Source organism: Periophthalmus magnuspinnatus, chromosome 14 (assembly GCF_009829125.3).
Source record: "Periophthalmus magnuspinnatus isolate fPerMag1 chromosome 14, fPerMag1.2.pri, whole genome shotgun sequence".
NCBI classification, from domain to species: Eukaryota; Metazoa; Chordata; class Actinopteri; order Gobiiformes; family Gobiidae; genus Periophthalmus; species Periophthalmus magnuspinnatus.
Genome location: NC_047139.1, coordinates 23,781,319 through 23,805,445, shown reverse-complemented (window position 1 = coordinate 23,805,445; position 24,127 = coordinate 23,781,319). Strand labels below are relative to the sequence as shown.

General features: G+C 39.8%; 1 protein-coding gene across 1 annotated transcript in view; it reads right to left on the bottom strand.

Annotated features, from left to right (window-relative positions):
* The window catches only part of camkk1a (calcium/calmodulin-dependent protein kinase kinase 1, alpha a), a 67,043-nt gene that overhangs the window by 35,546 nt on the left and 7,370 nt on the right, over positions 1-24,127 (bottom strand). Inside the window, exons 2-3 of the mRNA XM_033978973.2 lie at positions 9,337-9,710; positions 1,319-1,366 (exon numbers count right to left, since the gene is read on the bottom strand). Coding sequence (XP_033834864.1) covers positions 1,319-1,366; positions 9,337-9,633 — 345 coding nt within the window. The 5' untranslated portion in view covers positions 9,634-9,710. The remainder of the gene's footprint in view (positions 1-1,318; positions 1,367-9,336; positions 9,711-24,127) is intronic.

The following is a 24,127-nucleotide window of genomic DNA, read 5'->3' as shown; positions in this document are numbered from 1 at the left end:
GACACTGAGATAAATATGTCCTCTGTCACATCTATTGCAGTGCTAATTAGCTTCAGAAATTTCCCGAGCACTGGAGCCTCAAACGCAGGACAATGCAGGTTTGGTCAAACTTGCATGAATCAATTGAAATAACACTTTGACTTTGAACGCCTTTACAACATGGTTAAAAGCTCATTAAAAAGGTGCACTATGTAACTTTTCTGGTTCCAGCTGCCTGTTTGTCTCCGTGGAGATGCTACTGCTTTGCCTGTTGCTTTTCCCTCACATGTTACACAGTATGGTAGTATGGTCGATCTGTTATTTATTTAACAACAGGTGTTTTTTTGTTGTTGTTTTTTTAAATACATTGAAAATTATCCATTAACTGAGACAGGCTTCTATTTTTATGTTTAGATCCAGGCTCAAAATGACTGTTTAGCTGTGAATATGACTCAGAGGTTTTTATTCTGCACTTTTCTCTTTTAATGTTAATTTTATGATGATTATTTATGTTTTGATTTGTTGGACAGTGGTCCCTCGTTTATAGTGGGGGTTACGTTCTAAAAATAAGCCACAATAGGCGAAATCCACGAAGTAGTCAGCTTTATTTTTTTTTTTTACAATTATTCTATATGTTTTGCAGCTGTAAAACCCCTCACCACAGAGTTTATATATTTTTCTCAGACAGGCATTAACATTTTCTCACATTTCTCTCTTGTTTAAACACTCTCAAAGTTCAAACCTTCATAGACGCCTTTGTCGGTGCAGAACGTTTCATCGACATTGTGGGTTTTGTCGGAGAGAAAACTTGCAAACATACAGCACTTCAGAGTCACACTGTGATCTAACATTTATGAAAATCTGTCTGAACACATTCTGTACTGTACAGGAGACACGGCACAGAGGAGACATTGGTCTACAGTCCCTTGCCAATCAGGACGCAGAACACAATGCACGTTCATCCGTCAAACAGCGAGGCCACGGAAGATGAACTGTGTTATAGTGAGGGACAACTGTAATGTGATTTTAATGTCTTTCTTATTCTGTAAAGCACTTTGAATTACTTGTATATGAATTATTCTATACAGTACACATAAACGTGCCTTGTCTTACTGTGAGCAGGTCCCATCTCCACAGATATGACCTGAACTTGACCTCGCACCACATGTTTATCATTCAACTTACCCGTCTCCATAATACAAAGTGTGGAACATTCCAGACAAAGCGATAACATGTCCAAGGACACCAGCAGGTGACCGACCCTCCACCAGACTAGTTACAGTGCAACTTTAAAGTAAATTTTTACACAGTATTCCCCCATTAAAATACGTTGACATACCTTTCCGATCTCACTCTTGAGCTTGTACTGGTTGAGCTGGATGCAGTCCTGTAATGACAAAGGACACATTATTGATCTGTGCTTGAGTCTCTAAGTGAAACATTCCCTGTGCTGTGCTTACATTTTCAAAGTCACTTATGTTGGAGACAAGTGTAGGCAACAGCGGGGCCTAGTCTCTGTTTACCGTCTGGAAACCCATTAGTGAGCTACTGCTTAAAAGGCTGATTAGCAGTTCCATAGCAACGGGCAATGGCTGCTGGTGAGGAGTCAGACAGGGCGAGCGGAGGAGAGGAAGTAGAGCAGAAGAACAGACACGGAGGGACGGAGGGAAAGTCGAAGAGAACTAAATAAAAGTAAACATGGACCAAAGGAGTTTATTTATTGTAGGCTAAACTAGCAGGGTGGCTTGCTGAGGTTTCCAAAAGCCAATTGAACATATTATTAGGCAATTTACACATAGGCAACTGAGATAGTATAGCACACATAACTTTAATCCAACTTAGTGTCCATGTTGACTGGCTCTATGTTTATACAACATCAAATACATACATTTTGTGAACTTTTTTCCTTCATCATGGCTTTCATATTCAAATTTTTCAATGTATTATTTTCAGTAAAGAATATTGGTCCAGGGCAAATTCTTATGAGCACAGTGAGGACCATAGACTGTAAAAAAGTGGACTTCGTGAGTGTGATGTCACCCACGGAGCTCAGCTCCAGTCAAATGAAGCTCATCGAGACTAGTGGTTATAGGGGCTAATTTAGAGCTGAGTTCCATATTTAGAATTTTAACCATGAGTATCATAGCAACCAAAGAGCCAATCCAGTGCAAAGCTGATGAAGGTCCCACCCACACTGCTGGTTTAGCATGGAGCGGGCACTTTGCAACACTGTTAATCAAACCTGTTGCTAATGCTAGTGGGGGCGACCTCAGGCAAAGAAGGCGCCTGATTCATCTGTTATATCTTGATTTACGGAAATAATAGCAAAATAAAAACACCAAGATCGTGTAGGGTGGGTTGATACAAACATTTTAAGACCAAAATGACGAGACTCACTGCAGCAGTTATGGAGAGACAGATGACAATTTTTCAGTGTCAAGTGAATTGGAGCCGATTGAGTCGATGGAGCAAAAGTGAACCTGTGATCACTTCCTATTTGGAACGGAGTGGCGAGGAGGTTAACAATGTCCATTTATATATGCAGTCTAGGGTAATGACGCATGTTCCAATAAAAACATGGATTTTATTTTTGCCTATTTTGGCTAAAAAGCTAGATAAAGGTTTTGTTTTTAAAGGTTTAGTGAAATGGGTAGTATTATTCTTATGCAAGCGATGACTAGTCTATTGATACATTATCCAATACTGTATTAACTATATATAAGTTTTAACACTGATCAAACCCAAACATTTGCAAGAACCATTCCATCTTTAATGTTTAGCACCTAAAATGGCTCAAGTGATTAAATCGAAAGACAGCCAAGTATAAAATATATAAAGGCTGCTGTTTTTCACAATTACAGTGTCAGTAAAAGTTGACGGACAGGACTTCATTTTGAGTTTCCGACTTATGGCGTATACATCGCGTTACATAAGTGCGGCTGAGATGAGAGCAGTGTGGGTCTTAAATGTTAAAGGGGGTAACACACTATAGGCAGCAGGTATTATAACTAAAAGGGAGCGGGATTGGAGATGTTTAGCTGCCGGTACGTGGAGTGACTTATAAAAAGAGTGCTTTGAAGGCTCGGTGAGAGAAAAAGTGAAAGAAACAGGGCAGCAGAGGATAAAGAGAGAGAAAAGAGGAGGATGTAAAAGGACAGTGGGAGGGTTTGGAGAGGAGTTTTTTCATCCTGTTCTCAGTTTGGCAGCACACTGTGGATATCCCCGCGGCTGGACAGAAAGAGACAACCCAATGACACTATGATCTGACTCACGTGTAGAGGACTGGAACAACCCCAGTACAAACATATATACACACATACAAAAGCAATATGGGATAACGTTTATACCACACTTCCTCCTCAGGCTGTGCAGCTGTGTCCTCGGTTGTGCGTCTGACGTAGAATAACACAACGACCTGTCTACTCACCTAAACATTCATAAACTGCAGTGAACCTTAGTGTGGTAAGAATAGAAGCATTTTAAGGGTCTACTATGGAACTTTTCTGGTAGAGAGTTGCTTTTCGTCATGGAGATTTCATTGTTTGGTGAGAATGTTCAATAATATGGCATATATATCTCCATGGCAACAAGCAGGTGAAGCCAGCAAGCCAAGTTATAGGTCAGATCTATGGGTTGGTGCACCTCTTGCATGTTTTTAATGTATTTTAACACCTGTAACTGAACTGAACACAAGATAGATGTGTTTAATTCCAGATTGCAAAACATTCTTGGCAAAGCAATACAATTTCCATGGAAAGAAGCAGGTGATAAGCCCTCTACCAGAAAAGTTACATGATACCTCTTTAAAAGATTTGGTACAGAAGTTGTTGTTGAAGCTACTTAAAAAATAGATTCTTGAAGCTTAATGTACAGGATTCAAATGTAAAACAGTGCGATAATAAAGCTCTGGTTATCCTGCAAATGAGAAGTCATTATACTGTTAAATATTGGTCTGAAATTAGCGCTGGCTTTCAGGGTGAACAGCTCTCAGCTGTGCACATGTTGGTACACAGATGAGGACCATTTCCTTCACTAATGGGCTGTGATACATCAGACCATTGTTCATTCTGCCTCAAGGTTACAGCCAGACCTGCAGTTTTGTGTACACAGGGTGAGCTAGTACAGTGTGAGCTAGCTACATACAAGGTCACACCATATTTCTTAAAGGCAATGTAGATATTTATTACTGTCTTTAAAATGTGAAAACAGAACTAGTTCATTTTAAACGTTTTCCAGTGGCCAAAAGTTATTCCTCACTTTTCCAACACATTTATAGACCCCTAATCATTCATGTTTAGCTCTGCTTATAAACCTTTCACAATTTTCAGAAGCTTTCTACCATGCTAATACTTTATGCTTTGTAATTAGATGCAGACAGCAAGCACACAGCGGTCTAATTTTGTCCCCAAGATCTGCTTTTACAATATCTCTGCACTGGGGCAAAATACATTATATATCTATAGTACACATTTCAATATTGAATTACAAGGCAAACTAACCATCTCATAAAGGCCCTGTACTGCATGTTATTCATATTTCTCTGTTTCTTTTCAGTATTGTATTGCTTCTTTTCACATGTATTATTATACGCACAGAGCATGTTGGTGTCTGACTCATTCTGCTGGCTCTTAAACATAAATGTATGCTTTAGAAAAATGCACAGTAGGTGGTGTGGTAGAAAGTTTTGGGTTTTTTTTTCTCCATACATTGTACATATATTGAATTTGTGGCCATAATACTACATGAGGGAAGGAGTCAGTTTCCCCTATTGATTATAAAACCTGATTTGAACCTGATTTCAGTTCAATTTATTTTTGTAAAGCCCAACTGCAGTTACCTCTTCAAGTGTAACATGATAACTGATTTAACCAACAGAAAGTTACAAAATGAACAATGAAAGATCTGCTGGATTTTGAACTAGTTGAAAGCTTTTCATGGCATGCGGCTAGTAGGGAATTACAGTAATCTAGCCTTTATGTAACAAATGAATGGATACGTTTTTCAGCATTACTTTTAGACAAGATTTTTCAGATTTTGACTATTTTACGCAGGTGGAAAAAGGCTCTTTCACAGGCGGCTTGTTTTATATGTGTCATGATCCCTGTTTGCTGTCCACCTGTGCTGTGCTCCCCCTCCCTCACCTGCCTGTCTCCGGAGCTGGGTGGAGTCCTGGCTCCTCCCGCGCGCACCTGCAGCCCATCTATGCAATCAACACCCCTGCTGTGGATAAGAGGGGTCAGGACCAGACACTCAGCGCCGGAACGTCCGCGTGTTACACACTTCCGCCCGAGAACCAGCTCCGAACCCCCTTGCGCCTGCACCTGCACCTGCACTCCTACTCTGGTATGGTCTCATGTTGTCCTCGTCTTTGCACTCGTGTGTCTCCCTGGTCCCGGACCCGCACCCACGCTCCCCAGTATCTGTGGATTCATGAACTGTGTTAACCTGTTGCACTACTCTGTGAAGCACCCTCGTTCCCCAGCTCTTTGGATTAATGAACTTTGATTACTTATTGCACATTTCTGTGAATAAAACACTGTTAAACCTTCGTGAGTCGTGCAGTTTTGGTCCCTCCGTCTTGCTGGTTACGACAATATGTGCTGTGAATGAGAGCTCCTGGTCAAATAAGACTCCAAGGTCTTATTTGGCAAGTCCAGACTGATATCTCTCTGCATTATTTATACAGAGGGATATCAGAAATCCATGTTTTTCAGTCCCCTGTGATAATTTTTTCCGTCCTTTTTTTTTCCTTGTAAGCAGACTTTTTTTTTTCAATACACAGAAGGACCATGTGTTTCCCTGATTGGCTAATCCACCTGTCAATCACAGTCATCTGAACTCAGAGAGATTACAGACTCAGGTCTTTGTTAAGTATTAGAGAGGTGTGGATCCTAGAAGAAGAACCTGAATGTTTTTATTAATTAGTGACAAACCCAAGAACTCCCTATATTGCAACAAAAAACTCATCTGAATTAAATATTATTGGCCTGTCATATTTGGTGTTGTCATCTGAAACTGAGCAATACTAGAAAGAAACCAATGATGTAGCAGGTTTTCTAGCCTGAGACCTATTGGACAAGTGTGTATTTTCAGCCGTAGAAGAGAAAGCGTTGGCCTGTCAGAGATAATGTCTGCAGAGGTGAGTGCTCTGGCTCTGCAGACTCACAGACCAGCTTTGTTTAGGGCCCTTTGATCAGATATACATCTTATCTTTATTGTGCAGCAGCCTTTATCATCGCCCAGGAACATAGGCAGTTTTCAGGTGAAGAGTGTTGTTCAAATGGATTAGGTTTTGGCAATTGAAATAATAACATAGTCTATAGTCGTTTGTATTATCAACATCTGGCTTGACACAAGTTTCAGTGATTCATATCAAGACACAGATTTTTTTCTTTGTATTTAGAAAAATAACCTCAATAAAATGTCTTCACTTCCTACTTTAGATATGTTTAGGTCTACCACTGCATGATGGTATCGGTCTCTTGGCTGGCCTGGGAACGTCTTGCGGTCCCACCGGAGGAGCTAGAGGAAGTGTCTGGACTGGGGGAAGTCTTGGAATCTCATAAACTGCCCCCGCAATCCAGCCCTGGATAAGGGCAAGAAAATGGATGAATAGACTGAGAGTACAGGAAATCCTCAACTAACTGAACAATTGGTAAAAGAAAGTGTTAAAGCTCCTTATCCTTATACAAGTTTATTTTAGATTTTTTCACCAGTAGATGGCAGATGTGTTCCTCGCTACCCCTCCCTTTACCTGGCTTTTGTTCAGGCCAAAGCTGGCACACAGACAGCAGTTATGTGGACAGCATCTAGTGGTGGTCTATGAGAATACAGCTGAGGCAGGTTGACCAATCTAATCACAAATGGTAGCTTTAAAGCATCATTCCAATGTGATTTTCCACCAGGATTACTTTCGTGGATATTGTAGATTGTCTTTAATCTATTTAAATAATCCTGCTATAGAAAAGCATTGAAGATTGACAATTCACTCAGGACCAGTAAACCCCTGTCAGCTTAGACTAAAAATACTCATCTCTAGTCCTTGATTTCTAGCACTTTGTCACTAGTTGCCAGTTTAGTGATCTTTGCAGTAGTGTAAAATGCTGCTTTCGTTGTGCTGTGTCAAAATGTGCATGCCAGAGTGAACGGGGAAATACAAGCATCTCCGGTCCTTTTCTGGTTCAGTGGCAGAACTGCAGCACTGTGTTCAAATGGGGAAGGACACAATGACAGGTGTGTGAATGTGGCAGCAGACTGAAAAACTCAGGGCTTCTACACTCCGCCCGGATAATGTCATGAATATTTAATGCTCTGTCTGAGGAGGAAAAGTCAAGAGGAAAAGGGAGATTTTGTAGTCCCTCCAAGATGCATAATAGACTTCATGGTTATAAGGTGCAGTGGAAACACATGAGCACAAGAAAGAATAACTACAACTAGCAATTGTTTCTCAAAATGGTTACAGTACTGTTACCACTGGTGATACACAACCCTGCAGGTCTAATAGACGTGCCTTTTTAGATACGTCTTTTGTTCAGTTGACAGAATAAAATTTCCTTTTGCCTAAGTATCATTTTAATCCATCAATTTTGTATATTTCTTGCTCTTAGTAATTATATTAAATGTGTGAGCTACTGTGTCTCTTGGGGATAAACTTTGCCTAAATCCAATTTTATAGGGATGGGAAAAGCCACAGGATTTCACAGGATAAAATTACCACAAGATTGTGCACACATGACAAAACTGATCTGTGTGTTTTGGATTGGGTAAAAAAGGGTTAAGTGCTCGTGTAAACCCAAAATTATGAGGCCAAAATTGTGAACTGGATTGCACAATTGATCTGTTATAAACTGTGAAAATTGTTCACTCGTTTTGCCTTGTTCTTGTGGACCCCACTTTTTGTCTCATCTCGTTTTGTAGGAATAGGCGTCTCATCCCACTCCAAATGTGCATGTGGGTCATTGTACCCTCTTCCAAACCCCACATTTGCACAGTGATTGCCTTGCCTTGTCTTGCCTGGTTAGATTTGGCTCACTACAGCCAAATACTGCACATTTAACTTTTTCTGCAGAGGCAGTAAAACGTCAAAAACAGGGAGATGAGCGCTCTGCTATGTAAGCACGTCAAGCTGATAGTAAACCACTTTTCCATGTTTAGGGATGAAAGCTGTGCCTGTAGCTACAAGCACCAATGTGCCTCTGAGGCGTGTGAGGCAGCTGAACTGTGGAGCAGCGTTTCACAGTTTACACTACACAAAGCACACACGTGATTGCCATGGTAAATAATGAGCTGTTTCGCTCTGACACTACATGCTCTGCTCCGCCAGCACAGGCCACTCTTGTGTCCATGTCCGTTTGATTAAGGCGTCAAAAGGATTCTTGTCTCACATGTAAGGCCCTGATAGAAACAGTGGTAATGATGCTGTAATGATAATGTCTCACTTATACATCAGGCCCCTGTCATTCTGTCTGCTGGTCTGGTACGCTCTGAACATTCACTACAAATGTACAAAAGACAGTACAAGACACAGGGGTGATGATGACACGCTCTCATAAGCACAGTGAAGATGAAGATGCAATGAAGAACTACACAGGGAGGCAGCTCTGACAGTAAATGCAATTGTCTTTAAGGTTATTCGACTCATTTGGCAGTCCTGAAATTTAGATCCTCCATGATGCTATATTTGATAACGATGTTTTGTACTGCAATAATGATATTACTGTGATATTTTAATATACTTTTTGAAACACTAAGTTTAGACAAAAATATTTAATTGTTCAGTGACTTGATAAATGTCGGAATTACTGACCTTAATTACTAGTCAAATGTATCAAAACAAAACTTAACAGTGACTGCAATGCTAAAGACTTAATGAGGGGAATGAATTACTTTTTTTACTTCAGTTTTTTCAACAGCAGAACATTTCAGATGGAGAACACGGTAGTTGCAATATATTTATTTCCTTGCACTACTGATTATTGTGCAGCCGTAGTTCAATAATTCATGTTCTGTCACTGGCATCGTAAAACCTTTGGATCTTGCCTGCATAAGCAATCTATTCATAACTACCATAGATAACATTTAGCTAAAAATATAACATAGCGTTCTGGCATTCTGGTTGTTTATTTTCTGAACACAAGCACTATTGTAGGCAGTAACCCACGCCAAAAACTAGAGCAAAACAACAGCAGTCTCAACTCACTACAGCCAGTCTCCAAAAACAGACCGGTGACTGTTGAATAGAACCTTCACATCAACTTGTCGGCATAGGTGTCAACTCTGAGCTAAACATAAAATATCAGATCATTACAGTAATAAAAATGTTAATATGTAACCGATGTGGCATATAATAACACTGACCTGTGCGTCTGATATGGACACTCTCTTGGACTCCACAGTGGGTCTGCGGGCCACTCGGGGGGAGGTGTGAGGAGGGTGGTACGTGCCCCTCTCCTGCAGGGACAGCTTCCGGCCGCTGAGGTGAGGTCGTGCGGGCTGGGTCCTCTTGCTCTGGGTGCCTCCTCCGTTCTTCACCCCATTGCTGCTGCTGCTCGTGTCCTTGGTGGTCATGGCAGAGAGGGTGTCTGCCAGGCTGCCGCTCTGCTCCTCCAGGTCAGCAGAGGACCTCGCGCACACAGGCTCGCCGCTCATCGCCATGGTGAGAGGGAGGAAGAGGGAGGAAGAGGAGGGACGAGCATCAACGTGAACTGGGCCAGTCTGAGGCGAGGGAGCCACTGAAAGGCAGAAATATCAGAATTACTACAATATTCTCAGGTAATTTAAATAAATATTACAATGAATCACTTATTGGCTCTTCACATAACATTTCTTATATTTCTTCACAAAAACGTACATTTCCCAAAGACTTATAGGCAAAGTCTATAACAAATTTTAACATGCACTATATTGTTACCAACATATAGTATACATAGTTATATATAGTTAGCATTGATAATTAAACATAGAAGTTACAATTTCTCTTTCTAAAGCTCAAATATTATCATTGCAAAGAAAATGTGCACATGATAAATATTGAGTGCCCCAAAACCTTGTCCTATACCAAACGCCAAGTCAATATTGTAATTATCGTGCCAGGCTTAGGGTATCTACCATCTGTTTTATCTCTCTACAAGATTAAATTGTGGGCAAAACAGAGCTTGACATTTCTGTGCGGGCACTCAGAAGGGTCAGGTCTCTTCATTAAAAGCATTTTATGAACACATGTATACTGCAGAGACGATAATTTAATCATGTTTATGCCCTGAGCCCTTTACGCAGACATAAAACACAGGGGACAGTGTACAGTAGGTGCACACATGTTTATGAGACGCATCACTTTCATCTTATAATAAAGTCAGTGGAAAAAGTCCCCAAACAGGAAAATATCAAAGCTGCTCAGTACATCTGGTTCAGTTTGTACTCAGCTGAAAAGCACGGATAGTATGCAAAATTATTCCCCCCAGGGGCCATCCACTGAGTAGCTACTAAAGTTTCTCCTTGATCCCGAATCCGGTTTTGCTTTGATCCTTAAAAAGTCACAGTGAAGTTAATGTGCATTGTGATATCGTACCCTCAAAAGTCTTAGTCGAATATCATGACCTGTTGCAGTATATCGAGTTACCAGGTCATTTGTGTTGTTTGTTGCAAATGAGACTTCACTGTGACTTTTTAAGGATCAAAGCAAAACCGGATTCGGGATCAAGGGGAAACTTTAGACAGAAATATCAGAATTACCACAACATTCACAGGTCATATAAGTTTAAATAAATATTACAATGAATCACTTATTGGCTCTTCAGTTCACATAACATTTCTTATATTTCTTCTAAAAAAAATGTACATTTCCCATAGACAGTCCCCTTCTCTCCATATGGCCCCTTCTATCCATATCAACAAATTCTAAAACATGAAAGCAAACTTTTCTCATCTTCTGTTGAGTGGAGCTGAGACCAGGTAAAAAAGCAGTAGGAACTACATAGACCATAATCCTTTGCTCCGTTTCAGTGCAGTCAACATGGAGAAATAACCGTTATTAAACACATTTTAATATAATAATAAGAACGCATTAGTCTTATATTGTGTTTTTCCAGACGCTCAAAGCCACTTTACAATTTTTGGTGTATTATTAATTCACTCCGTACACGGTGGTACAGTAGCCCCAGCTGCCATGGGGTAGACTGACAGAAGCAAGGCTGCTAATCTGCGCCACTGATCCCTCCGACCACCACAAATACTTACTCACGCACCACTTTAATACTAGACAATGTAGGTAACACAACACAATAACACAACACAATGAGTTAGGCAACAACAAATGTGTTTTTACCACTAGCGCCCCACTGTACCTGATTTTCCCAGATTAAACCGTAATCCTATAGAATATGACATAAGGATGATGGCACCAAAGGCTTGTCAAAGTATTTTAAATAAAAAAGTAGCATATGCACAGTTCGATTAGCCTCCTCAAAATGACATACGGTGAAATAAATATTGTTATAGTATTGCACCCTGACATTTTGGATATCGTGACATCTATAATACTCAACTTATAACTCAAGTTAACTCTAAAGACATGCAGTTTAAATGGGCCATGCTATTCTTGAAGTGTGTCAAGAAGGACAGCTTCACAAAACTAACACAATTTTTTATTTGGCCCAAGTGTCTCAAATTGACCATAAAGCATAAAGCCACTACTGCATTAGTGTGGTCATTGGGTCAATACTGGGAAGTCAGCCTTTGCAATCCTGCTGTACAGCTCAAAATGACCTAACCTCGGAACACTAAAAGAACCCATCAATTTGAGAAAAAAATCTAAATGAGAAGCCCGTTGTAGATTGTTTTGTGTTCACCATGTTGTAGAATAGGTCACGGTTATAAAAAAGGTCCATTGTATTAACAGTAGGTCATTTACTACAGCAACAAATACGAAGAAGTATTACTAAACCTGCTGTTGAGAAACCTACAACTTGCAAAAACATGTTCTCTTTTTATGTGTGTCAAGTTAATATGATCTGTCCACACTCCAAATGGGGCTAATAATGATGATCTTTTCAGAGACTTTAATCAGAAAACAAAATTGCTCAAAAGGGATTTTACCTTAATCACCAAATCATCCACAAGGTAAAAAACAAACTGACCGACACACCAAAGAGAACATTCACAGAACAGCTGGAGAGTCTGTCGCCTTCTCGTCTCTATGGAGATGTTGTTGTTTTGCCTCATAAAACTTATTGATCTCCATGGAGACAAGAGAGTGACGTCACCGGGCCAAGTCATAGGTCAGATCTGTGTAGAGGGGGCCCTGCACACAAATAGATTGCGTGTTTTCCAAGGTATTATGAATTCATGCGATGTTATATTGTGGAACACTCCAGACAAAGCAGTAAAATCTCCATGGAGACGAGTAGGTGGTAGAAAAGTTACATATTCCTCCTTTAATGACATCCATCCAGTAGAAGGGAAAACTCCACATGAAGCTGCCTTCCTGATCTGAACACAATCCGTCAATGACACACAGCCGTTCATCTTTTCCATTCACATGTTTCAGAAGACGGTTATTTCAAGTATGTAAATTCACACACAAAAGGTTGACAGTGTTCAGTGGAGGAAACGGCATTATCACCACATGACTCATGCAGAACACACAAAAAGGAAACATTTGGTAGTTTTGATAAAGCCAGTGATTATGTGCAGTCTACAAGAGAGGCTCAGAGCTGGGAGGGAGCCTAGTGAGTCACGCTGCATTCATCTTTGTCAACAATATTTTCAGGTTTGTTTGTTGTTTTTGACATAGTAACCTACATCATATTACTTGGTAGCAGCTCAATTATGGCCATATAATTTCACGATTATTTCAACTATTTCTACTGTCACAACTAGCATGTTCAGAAAGTCTAGCCCCCAGTTTATACAAGTTTGTAAAAGACAGAATAGATTCATAATTCATTCCAAATATTCATTGTCTGGAATGATATCTCGTTGTACTTTTCATACAGAGGGATATCTGTCTGGTTTCCGCTCCCTCCATCACGCCTCAGGTCAGACTCCAAACAACGGTGCAATCTGTGCAAGGAAGGAGCTGATTAGCCTCTTATCATTTAGAACAAAATCACTAGAGATCGACCGATATGTTTTTTTTTTATAGCCGATGATAAGACCGATTGTTTAGAATCCAGAGGAACCGATGGCCGACACGCACTGCCGATATATTTGGCCGATTCTGTAGTCATTTCCAATTATAGAATTTGGGGAAAACAATCAAACTCATCTACAAGCCTGTTTTACTACAAAGTGGATAAGAGAGTGGTGTAGTCCCTCCTGTCATCTGGCTGCAAGGTATTTTCTAGCAGTACAGCACTACGTCAAACAGGTATCTTGATTTACTAATGCTAAGGTAAATAACTTGTGCACACCAGTGGATATGGAAAGCGTTGGGGATCACCAAGACGCTATGCAGATGAGCGTGGGAGCTTACAAGGACGTGTGGACAATAGGATTACAGCTATGCTATGGTCATTTTAGATAAACCCACATCTCAGGAATGTGTGACCCCCACTCTGAGAGGGTTATAAAATGCTCACCTTGTTTGACTTTGCTTAGAGTGTCTTAATGTCTAACGCCATGTAGAGGATCCGCCATTTACTTACACACACACAGATACTATAAAAGCTGTCAATATGCACATCTCAGGACTCTCTTCTATCCTTTCCTGAGAGTCTGTTTCTTCATTGTTCACTTTACCTGCGTGGAACCCTTCTGACTTTATGTTTCAGACTCTTGGTCCCCTTTGACGCTTCCTGTACACCAGAAAGGAACATTCTTAGATTGGCCCAAACAAAATATCGTCCCGGGCTGCACATTTAAGGTCGATAGCCGATCTGCTAAAAAGTGCAAGTATCAGCCCGATATACTGATATATTGTTCTATCTCTAAAAAACACATTTATCTCATTGCAGATTAATAGATTTTAGTGTTTCGCTCAATGAATCTGCTAAAATACGCAACGTTTTTCAGTCCCATTGATATTTTTCCTTTTTTTCCTCCTGACATAGCCATACTTGTGTGGAGAAGTGTGTATTTTGGATCCCAAGCTAAAATCTTTGGCTAACTCATGCATGTCGTCTCCTTCCTCCTTGGGTGCATGTATTTCATTCTAATCCCCCAAAAAAGTTGACAAAAAACCCCAAAAGACTGAATATGAAGCCACTGACAGATTAATCAGCTTAACAACTACAGAGATACAGTTGTTTTATATTTGTAGCTTAAAAAGTCAACATAACAGGCAAAAACAAACAGAGCGATACAGTTACACATACAGCTCCTGAGCCTGCAGAATCCCATGTGAATATAAAGAGCTCTCAATGCTTCTATCTCGCCCAGTTCACAGCCAATTACAGTAAGAGGAGAGTGCGCTGCCAGGACGAACAAATGAATCCATTAATAAAACCTCTCTCACCCTGAACCCAGACGCAATTTGTTTTTGTCACCGATTTGTTGTCTGTAAACTGCAAATGGAATGGATCTAAGGCCAGCAGGATATAATGTAATTCAGCCCACTGCAGGCAGAGAAGGCACGCCAATTCAAGCATGGGTCAGACTATAGCTTGGGTCATTTTTACAGGGTTATGCAAAAGGTCTGTGCACAACAAAGACTACTTTTTCATACAAACACACAGTACAAAGGGATTGGCACACATCTTGCTAACAGTAATCAGACGATGTTTTAACAATGCATCAGAAATGTGCCAAAATGTGCCTGTAATGTGGTTGAGGTTCAAGTATTGCATAAAACGTGAATGGACCACAACAGTAAACAGAGGCTGTATTTGTAAGGAGGTACAACCTGTCCCTGAACAGTTCACGCCTTAGTTCAATCGACCTAAGTAATAATAGATACTCTTTACTGTAAACAACTAGGGTGTGTTAGTTTCAAAGCAGTTGAGACAGATATTTAACAGTGACATATAAGAGCCCTGTCAGAACTGAAGAAGCCTCTTGGATGAGTGGCAATGGATTGTTCATTACAAAAGTATCAGAAATATTATGTTATATGCTTGTTTGGGAGATTACCCTAGACCAGGGCTGTCCAAACTATGGCCCAGGGACCAAAAATGGACCTTAGACCAATTTTTGTTGGCCCTCATGTCTCCTCCTAAACTGGCCCAATTGATCAGGAAGTATTTTTTTACTACAAATCAAAGAGATTCTACCTCTATAACCTGAATAACAGACCTAAAAATAATATTCCAAGTTTTATTAAAGATACAATGGCTGTCAAACCCGTGTTAAAGCCACCATTTAACTCCCTGTATCGAATCTGGTCTGTGGCCTTCTGCTTCAAATACATTTCAGTCTGTGGCCCGAGGTGAAAAAGGTTTGGACAGCCCTGCCTGAGACAATTCTGTTTCAGTTCAATTTTAATTTTGTTATAGACAATACACTAAGTATCAAAATTTTGCATACCAGCAGAACTGCAATTGCAATATTATATTTTTTCTGAAATCGTGATTAACAACAGTATAAGTTACCATATTGACACAAGCAGTATTTTCTTTCTTTTTCTTTGATCCTCAGGCCTTACAGTGAGCACTAATATTCATAGTCTCCATATAAGTCACGGCAGAACACAGAGAATAAATGAACTCCTGGATCACTGTATTGCGTTTGGTAATGAGGCTGTGGTCAGAAGTTGAGATCTGAGTCAAGGGACCATTAGGGAGAAGGTGGACTGTAGCGGTTAGAAGCTTCAGCACCACCATTAGCAGTGTCATGAAAAGACAAATGTCGGCAACAGTTGTGTTTAATTTAAGGGCACTGCTATCAGTATGAAGCAAATCAGTGCACATTAACTGAAGTCTAAGAGCATCAGCCAATGTCATTTAAAGGAGAGGTGATGGAAGAATATTTGAAATAAAGTAAAACATTTTATAGATCAGCACTAAGATGTTTAACATTGGCTTTAATTAAATAGAAGTGAGATGAGAGTCATAAGATCAAGCTATAGAAAGTTGTCCTTGAGATTTCTCATTTAATAATTTTATCTAAAGCAGCTACAGAACGTCACGTCACCAAGGTCAGTGCTTAGATACAGTTTGTACATTTGAATTCATGTAGAGCTAAATAAGAAAATTTGATAAAAACTGCAAAACGTACAGAGAGCTGACTGATTTGCCCAACCCTGACCCTACTTGTTGTAGTTTAATTATAACATTTGAGCACATTGCAAATAGACAGCAAAAACATGATTTGTGCAGCATCCAGTTGAATTGAGAAGGCCAGAAGTGATGGGTGAATGACTTAAAATTTTTCCATTTCGTTTCATATAACCAACGTAAGGGCTAAACAAAAACAAAATAACAGAAATGATAAGTTAATAACTACAAGCTATAAGCTATATCATATTCTGCTTTCCAGTTACTTCCGCTCCCACAGGAAGTTACCAAAATAAAAGCGTGTAACCTTACTATTAAGTATCAAACTGTATGTTAAGTATATAAGAGATAATTTGACCTTTACAATTTCATTATTGTTATATGGCTGACTGTGTGTTCTTAAGTGGGACTGGTTTTACTAATTGGATTAACTGGATGAGTGATTGTATTAATACACACTACACTGCAGTTAATTGCCTTGATCAAACTATCCAGGAACTGCAGGTGAAAATAGCTATTTTGCTATAACCGGGCACAAACATATTTCCTCTTTTGTGTAGGTCTGACAATGTTTTTATGTGTATTGTCCCTGATAAACTAATGAATGAACTATAACTATATGACTCACTCTACTCACCAGTAGAGTGAGTCAACTATGCTTTTAACAGACTGTGTATAATGTCTAATAGTTATCCTGCTGCTCTCACACACCACCAGCCTGCTGGTGCCTGCTCCTCCCTGTTCCCTCCTGCCGGCCTCTCCCCAGTCGCTCTCCTCAGTCACTTCTGATCTGGCTCAAACCTTTGGAGGTCACATTCACCGCCCAGAGGAGCGGAGAGGAGCAGAGAGGGCAACTGTACGCCTGAGGAACAGCTCGGATCTGCAGGACACACACATGCACATGCCGACTTGCCCTCCCCACCTACACATATACATTGCATACATTTGGAGCAGAAAATATTTTTCTCATTATTCTCTGGCAGTGGAAGAAAGTTGGCTTTTATCAAGGTCAGTCAAGTTGAATCTGTATGTAAGAAAGAAAAATACAATTTGATTTTTAAAGTATATTCAGAGGAAATTCAAGACTTTATTCTTTTATAGGTGTACCATGTATTATTTTTCTGGTGCAGGGTCAGTCAACTGCACATCTCTGTGGAGATGTTACTGCTTTGCCTGAAATGTTAATATACAGTATGACATTACATTTAACCATTTCCATTCAGACAAATACCACGTTACAGGTTTGAATTGCTGGGAGGCGAGTCCGCTCACAGTAGCAAATGCGTGTTTTTCAAGGTATGTTTTTATAAACGAAAACATCTGATTGAATAAATGCAAGACCCACTGTGCCATAATCTGGAGCATTCCAGGCAAAGCAACATCTCCATGGAGACATGTGCTTGGCTGACTCTGTACCAGAAAAAAACATAATGCAGAGTAAAGTCACCTGCATGCTCTAAATATACACAAAATCAAATCATGTCTTCAGTGGGTGGAAAATGTAGTGTTGTCACAAACTCGATTTCAATACTAAGTAAATGGATTTATCATAGACTGCATATATAAATGGATAAACCTAACCTGCTCACCACCACGTTCCAGATGGGAAGTGACCATGCGCTTCCGGCTCCATCGACTCCAATTCACTTTTGGCTCCAATTCACTTTCTATTGAAAAATTGTCCCCCCCTTTAGTTATGCTTCTTAATATTTTTTTTAATGCATCTTACTAGTTCTGATAAGGTTGTTTTATTATCAGTTAGCATCTAATTTTTGCCAAACCCTAGCTGGGCAGTTTAATTAAATTTTATTCAGCTTGTCAACAAAATACCAGAGATGTTATGATGCTGGAGTTTTAGCCCAGTCCCATCTGTGGCCATAAGACTTTGGGAGCTCGTCTTTTCCTGGCTGTCATATTTAAAAAGTCAGCTCTGCCTGCAGTCCTCCACCTGTCACTGCATTCTGACACATGTCACAACCTCCTCAAGCCAAACTCTGCACTGGACACGTTTCTAATGCAACCGCAGTGCCAGATCTCCTCCTGTGCAAACGTGTTATTTTGGTCTAACAACTAGCACTGGGCTTCCTTACCAAAACGTGTAAACGATCATATTTTGTCATTTCAGTTCTTGCAAAATGTGAGATTACATTTTAAGCATAGAAATTGTCATCAGCCCACAAGAGACGCCGTGACTCATTTTGCATCTGATTGAGTTCTGGCAGATAGACAAGTTTTAACCCTTACATAATTTACGGGTTAAAATATTGTATATTCACTGTGATTCAAGCACAATTTTGTGCAGTAGAGGTATGTGCAATCCAGTAACAGGTAGTAAATGATTATTATAAAACTATTGCAGCACTGGGTCAGTACAGACGGTGACTTTTGTACTTCAGGGTGTTTTTGTCCTTGTTGTGTGTCTTTCTGTGCATATGGGGTCACCTGTTCATTAATATTCAGTGCACTCTGTTTCCAAATAATTTAACCAGGTAGGAAACAAATAGGATAGACAAAAACACTGTCACTGATGCGCTTAAAGCCAGGAGCATTGCCAACTGTCCTTTGTTGCAATGCATCTAAACCAAACTCAAACAGCTACATCCTTTTGTGCATTTACCAAACCGAAAAGCACATATCCAGTGTCCACTACATACAAAAAAGGACCATATGGGTGTAACATTATGCATTTATTATATAAAGATAACGAAATAATGTGTGGTTCACCATTTGTATTGATGTGTATTGTTTTAAAACATAGCTGAGGTAAACAAAAAATGTAAATGCAAGTTGATTTCCCTGCCTACACACACATTTAGGTTACAGATTGCAGAATTATTACTGATTACAATGTGTCTTTTCGGCCTCCCACACAAGCGCATAAACAGCATCAACATTTGTCACAGAATATGAATTAATCTTTTTGCTAGTCTCAAGTGCGCGGTGGATTAACTTTATACAGTTCATCCATATGTACTGTCTGTCAATGTGCATCAGTGCAGAGAGAGAAGACACACAGAGAAGAAGAGAGAGAGGGAGAGAGAGACATGCTAATCAATCTGACCAGACAGAAATACACCATACGATAATCCCAAGCTAACCCAGAGTCCACCTCCTCTCTGCTGCAGCTTGCCTCATGCAACAATAAGAGCCGGATTACATAGGACTGACAGTGCGGCGTGGCAAGGTGGAAGAGCCAATTATTTCTCCTCAACTCAGCCATACGACGTGTCCGGAGATTTCACTGCTGTTGACCTTAGAGGAAACTGAGAAATGTAGCCTCACAAAAGAACTGTCTATAACAAGGACAGAGCACAGACATGTTTAGACCCACTCTCATGACACAGATACACACACCAACATCAGCTGATTCACAGGCTGGACACTAAGAGCTGTAGTCATCACAATACAGCTGTAGTGAGGGATAAGCAAATTAACAGTATATATGGGTGGTGCAATATATCAAAACATCAAGCTTGGAAAATTGGTTAATGGAACTAGTCAGCTGTTTTTATTTGGGAAAGTTGCACAATATGAGAGTATAGGCTACATGCAGGAAATGTGTCTAAAATGCATGAACTAGGGATGTGACGGTGTGGTTTACGGACAATTTGGTACATAGGTGACAATTTTGTACATAGGTGACAATTTTAGGCCTAAGAAGAATCAAAAACAACTGCTTCTTCCAATATTTGTATTATTAATCATCAATTATCAATAAACATAACATTGAACATTCATACTTTTTTTTTTGTCTTTTTTGGAGTCAAATGTCATCTATATTAACTGTTTTAATGGGAAACCTTACTGCACACTAGGGCTGGGCGATATTGAAAAAAAAAAAAAAAAAAGTTTATATAGGCATTACTGTATCGTCAGTTTTACATACCTCAAAAACAATTCAGTTATTTTTTATATAAATCCCCCACTTTTCCTACATACAATAATTCAAAGACAATAGTCCAGTGAGGTTCATCTGGTCTTCCGGTTTATTTGTTTTAATAGACTCTTGGAGGCAGGAGGACAGCGCCATCTGTAGTCCTACTTCTTTGAGGACAGAGGACAGCAGATGTCATCACTGGATTAAAGAGGCAATCGAAATACGGAAACATGCCCATGGGACTTTAAACCGGGACGAGGGGCCCTTTTTACTGTCACACACCTGGGATACTGCTCTGAAGAAGTCAGACTGCAGATGGCGCTGTTGTCCTGCTTCCACTGGTAGAAAGACAAAACAGCCGACCGGACACTCTGAGGAAGACCGCTACTAGTGTGTAGTCGGAACTGTCCGGTATGAAAACAAACTAAACCTTAAAAAAAATATCTGTTAAAATAAAAAAATATTCAAAGATAAGTTTACACACTACAAAAATCTGAATACACAAACTGCTACTGCTTTGAATCCAATCAGTCCATTGTGAATCATGGTTAAACAACTAAACACTCCACAGGGACAAGACAGTAGCAGGATTAATCTGCCGGCTCTGAGAACGAGAAGCTATCTATCTGCTCCCGTGAGAGAAATACACAGTGACCTTTAAATCCCAGCGATCGCTCTCCCTGCACATCACTTTTACAGTACAAACCTTTGGTCCGGAGGAGGGCACACAGTCAGATAAGACCACTGTACAGCCATGGTTTACACTATTGACCCATTCACCTTTCACATGTCCCTGCACCAAGAATAATGCAATGGCTGCTGTCATTAACCTCTCAGGGAATGAATGAAGGAAGTATCACACCCATTCTGCACTCACACGACTACAACTGCACAATGCCAAAACAAATAATTACAGAAAAGTATATGTAAAAAGTCAGATTACACTCATTTTTCTCTCCCAAATCTAACTCACTCCATAGCTTCTCCATTCTCCTATTGTTCCAGTAAATTCTTATAATCAAAATAAATGAGTAACTTGGTCAACTGGGACACCATTATCAGATCAATCGACTAAACGACTGAGAACCTACCGCACTAACTGTTTGGAAGTACACAATTATTCATGTCAGATTTTTTTAATGTTTCTGTATATTTTCATTTTGAGTCAAATAGGCAAAAGCCCAAAAATATCAAAGTTATGATTTCTGCTCTAAATTTTGACACTGAACCACCATCTTGTCTCCTTGCAGATGTCATTATTATAGTTTCCCTGGCATGTTCCACAGTATGGCATTAACTCCATAGAGACAAGCAGGCAGTGGCATCACACCAAGTTACAGGTCAGAACTGTGGAGAGGAGATATTTTTGACTCGAACAACTGTAGCTGAATAACTCCAAAAGATAGATTAATTTAGATAAGACTATGGAACATTATATGGAACATTCCAAGCAATGGAATAACATCTCTATGGAGACAAGCAGGTGGCGGACTCTCCACCAGAAAAGTTGCTCAGTGCACCTTTAAATCCTCGTATAGTTTCAACTGTTCTTAAAAGCCAGTTGCAATATTAGTAATGAGGCCAGTTGTAGAGTGTTGTGAGCCAGTGAAACAGAGCTAATCCTCCTCTTAGAGCACTAAAAACTCACTACAAAGTGTCAATTCGCTGAGCCTCTATCTCTTGTAAACATGCAGATTCTGAGGGGGTTAAAGTGGGTTAAAAGAAAAACAAGTCCCCTTACACTCGGAGTTTTACAGAGCGTTTGGGAAAAGGTCAGAGGAGGAAACATGGCTGCCGGCGTAGCACTGATATCACAGACAGTGTTAAGCCCAGCAGCTCTGCCATGACTCAGACTAATGTGACCCACCTGAACAAAAAGAGACCGTTACTCATATACCACACGCACCGTGGGGTTTGGGAGCTGTTCCCAATGTATTTATTTTTGTAAAGATGCCTGTATCCTCCCGTTATACACATTATGAAACATTCCTTTAACTAATATAACAAAAAAATAAGGTCTGATAAGAGGGTTGGTCAGCAAAGGAATGAATGGACTAAATAATATACATAAAAATAGCATGAAATAATTACACAGGAAGGCAGGATGATTTGTAGTGGCAGTGTTGGGAGCATAAAAATACAGCATCATATTTGGGGATAAAAATAATCAGGATTTGTAATAAAGCAATGATTGAAAGACTCAAAAACAAATTAATAATATATAGACTTTGCATGTGCCTTGGGCTCAATGGCTTCATGCACATGGTAAGTAATACAGTATCTGATGAATGTACAGCAAATCGTGTGGTTTGAACCTTCGTTTTCAGTGCTTCAGTTAGATTCATATTGAGTCTTTCACAGTGTGACAAATTAATTAGTTGGTGAGTGCATAGTTGATTTAATTCATTTGTTAAATCATCATTAGTCATGTCTTTGTGGCATATACAATAAAGAATTTTACATCAAAGAGGTAAATTTTGGTCTTCTAATATTCTTCTAAAGTTATTCTAAGTTCTTTTGTAAGCTGTAAGCCTATTGTGCAAAGTCAACTTTTCAGAGCTTTTAACCATGTTATAGTTGTCATGCCATAGTCATTTACACACATGAAGCTGTGTTTGAAGTGATTTGTGTATTTTTGAGCAACCTTTAATGGCTTATTTTTGGCCATTTTGCCAATCAATTCCGTTTTTCCTGCAACCGGCATACGCCCACTGCTCTGTACGTACGTGATCTGCAGAGATCAATAGGAGGGGCTGATAACTTCACCTTTCCTTGTTGTGATGATGTTTAGCTCCAGCTCCAGCTCCAGCTCCATTGGGCACTGCAGTTTTCTAACATAAAAGTTAGAGGACTTTAATTAAGAAATTAGATGCATATTGTGACATAAAATGTCCAAATTATGACATAATGACCCAGGGGTGTCAAAGATTATAACTATATAGCAGACACAAGTGCAATAGATCTTCTTTACCAGACCAGTGTGTTTACTCATAGTAGTTTGACATGTTTTGGATGCCTGGTGCATCCTTCTTCCTTCCTTCTGAAGAAAGATGCAGAAGGCATCTGAAACATGTCAAAGAGTATGTAAACACACTGGTCTGTTAAAAAGAACTTATATTTGAGAAAAAGCATTTTAATAAAGCCTCAAGGTTTGCATTTTTACATCTTGAGATATGAATTGCTTCCAGTTGATGTGTCCATGTTCTGACTGAGCTGGTTGCATAATGAATTCCAATTGAAAAGAAATTGCAGTTGGGTTGGTGTTATTACCAAATTGTAAAGGCAGCAAGAACAAAAATAACCTGAAAAATCTTTCCGTACCTGTAATTTTTATCTCTATATAAATGTTCTGAAATGAATGTGTTCATTTACATGTTAATGCTCCAAGACTTGTTTACAATGTGGACTTTGAACAGAATCCTACTTTCTAAACATACATCGCAAATCTAAATCACTATATAGTCATCGAGACAAACCGAAATCTTCAGAAGAAATTGCCATCATCAATTTTAACTGCTTTCATTCACACAGCGTCGGCTACAAAGAGAAATTTTGATATTGGAGTCGGAGGAAGAACTTCAGCTGGGTGAGATTTTGACAGGCTTTGCTCTTTGACAGAAAAAACAAGCTTGATAAAGGGCAGACTGAGGTGACCCCTGTCAGGACTCAGGCTCTGCCATTTCATCAGCAACAAACCTACTCAGAGATATTGACAAGACACTACAATTTCAAACTCAATTTCGATACTAACCCCCAGAGTATTCTGTATAGTACAAAATACAAGAGATGAGAGAAACTCATGTCGTGCAGTCCGGTGGTGCCGGTGGAGGTGCCGTGGAGCTCCAGATGAAATCAGTTGGATTCTGTTTTTGCCGGACGCCAGAGCCGACCACAAGCCTTTTCCCTTAACAAGTAAATAGTTATGATGTGAACATGTGGTCTCACATGTGTAGCTTTAAAGGTGGTGATGGCATCAGCATGTCAGAGCCTTCAGTTCTCATGTGAGTGTCACACCACAACAAAACCAGTCCAACACAGGAGTCACAGCGAGACCGAGAGAAGTCTGAGAGAGTTGTCAGGAATAGACTTAATACACATTATAGATTCTAATACTGTGATAATA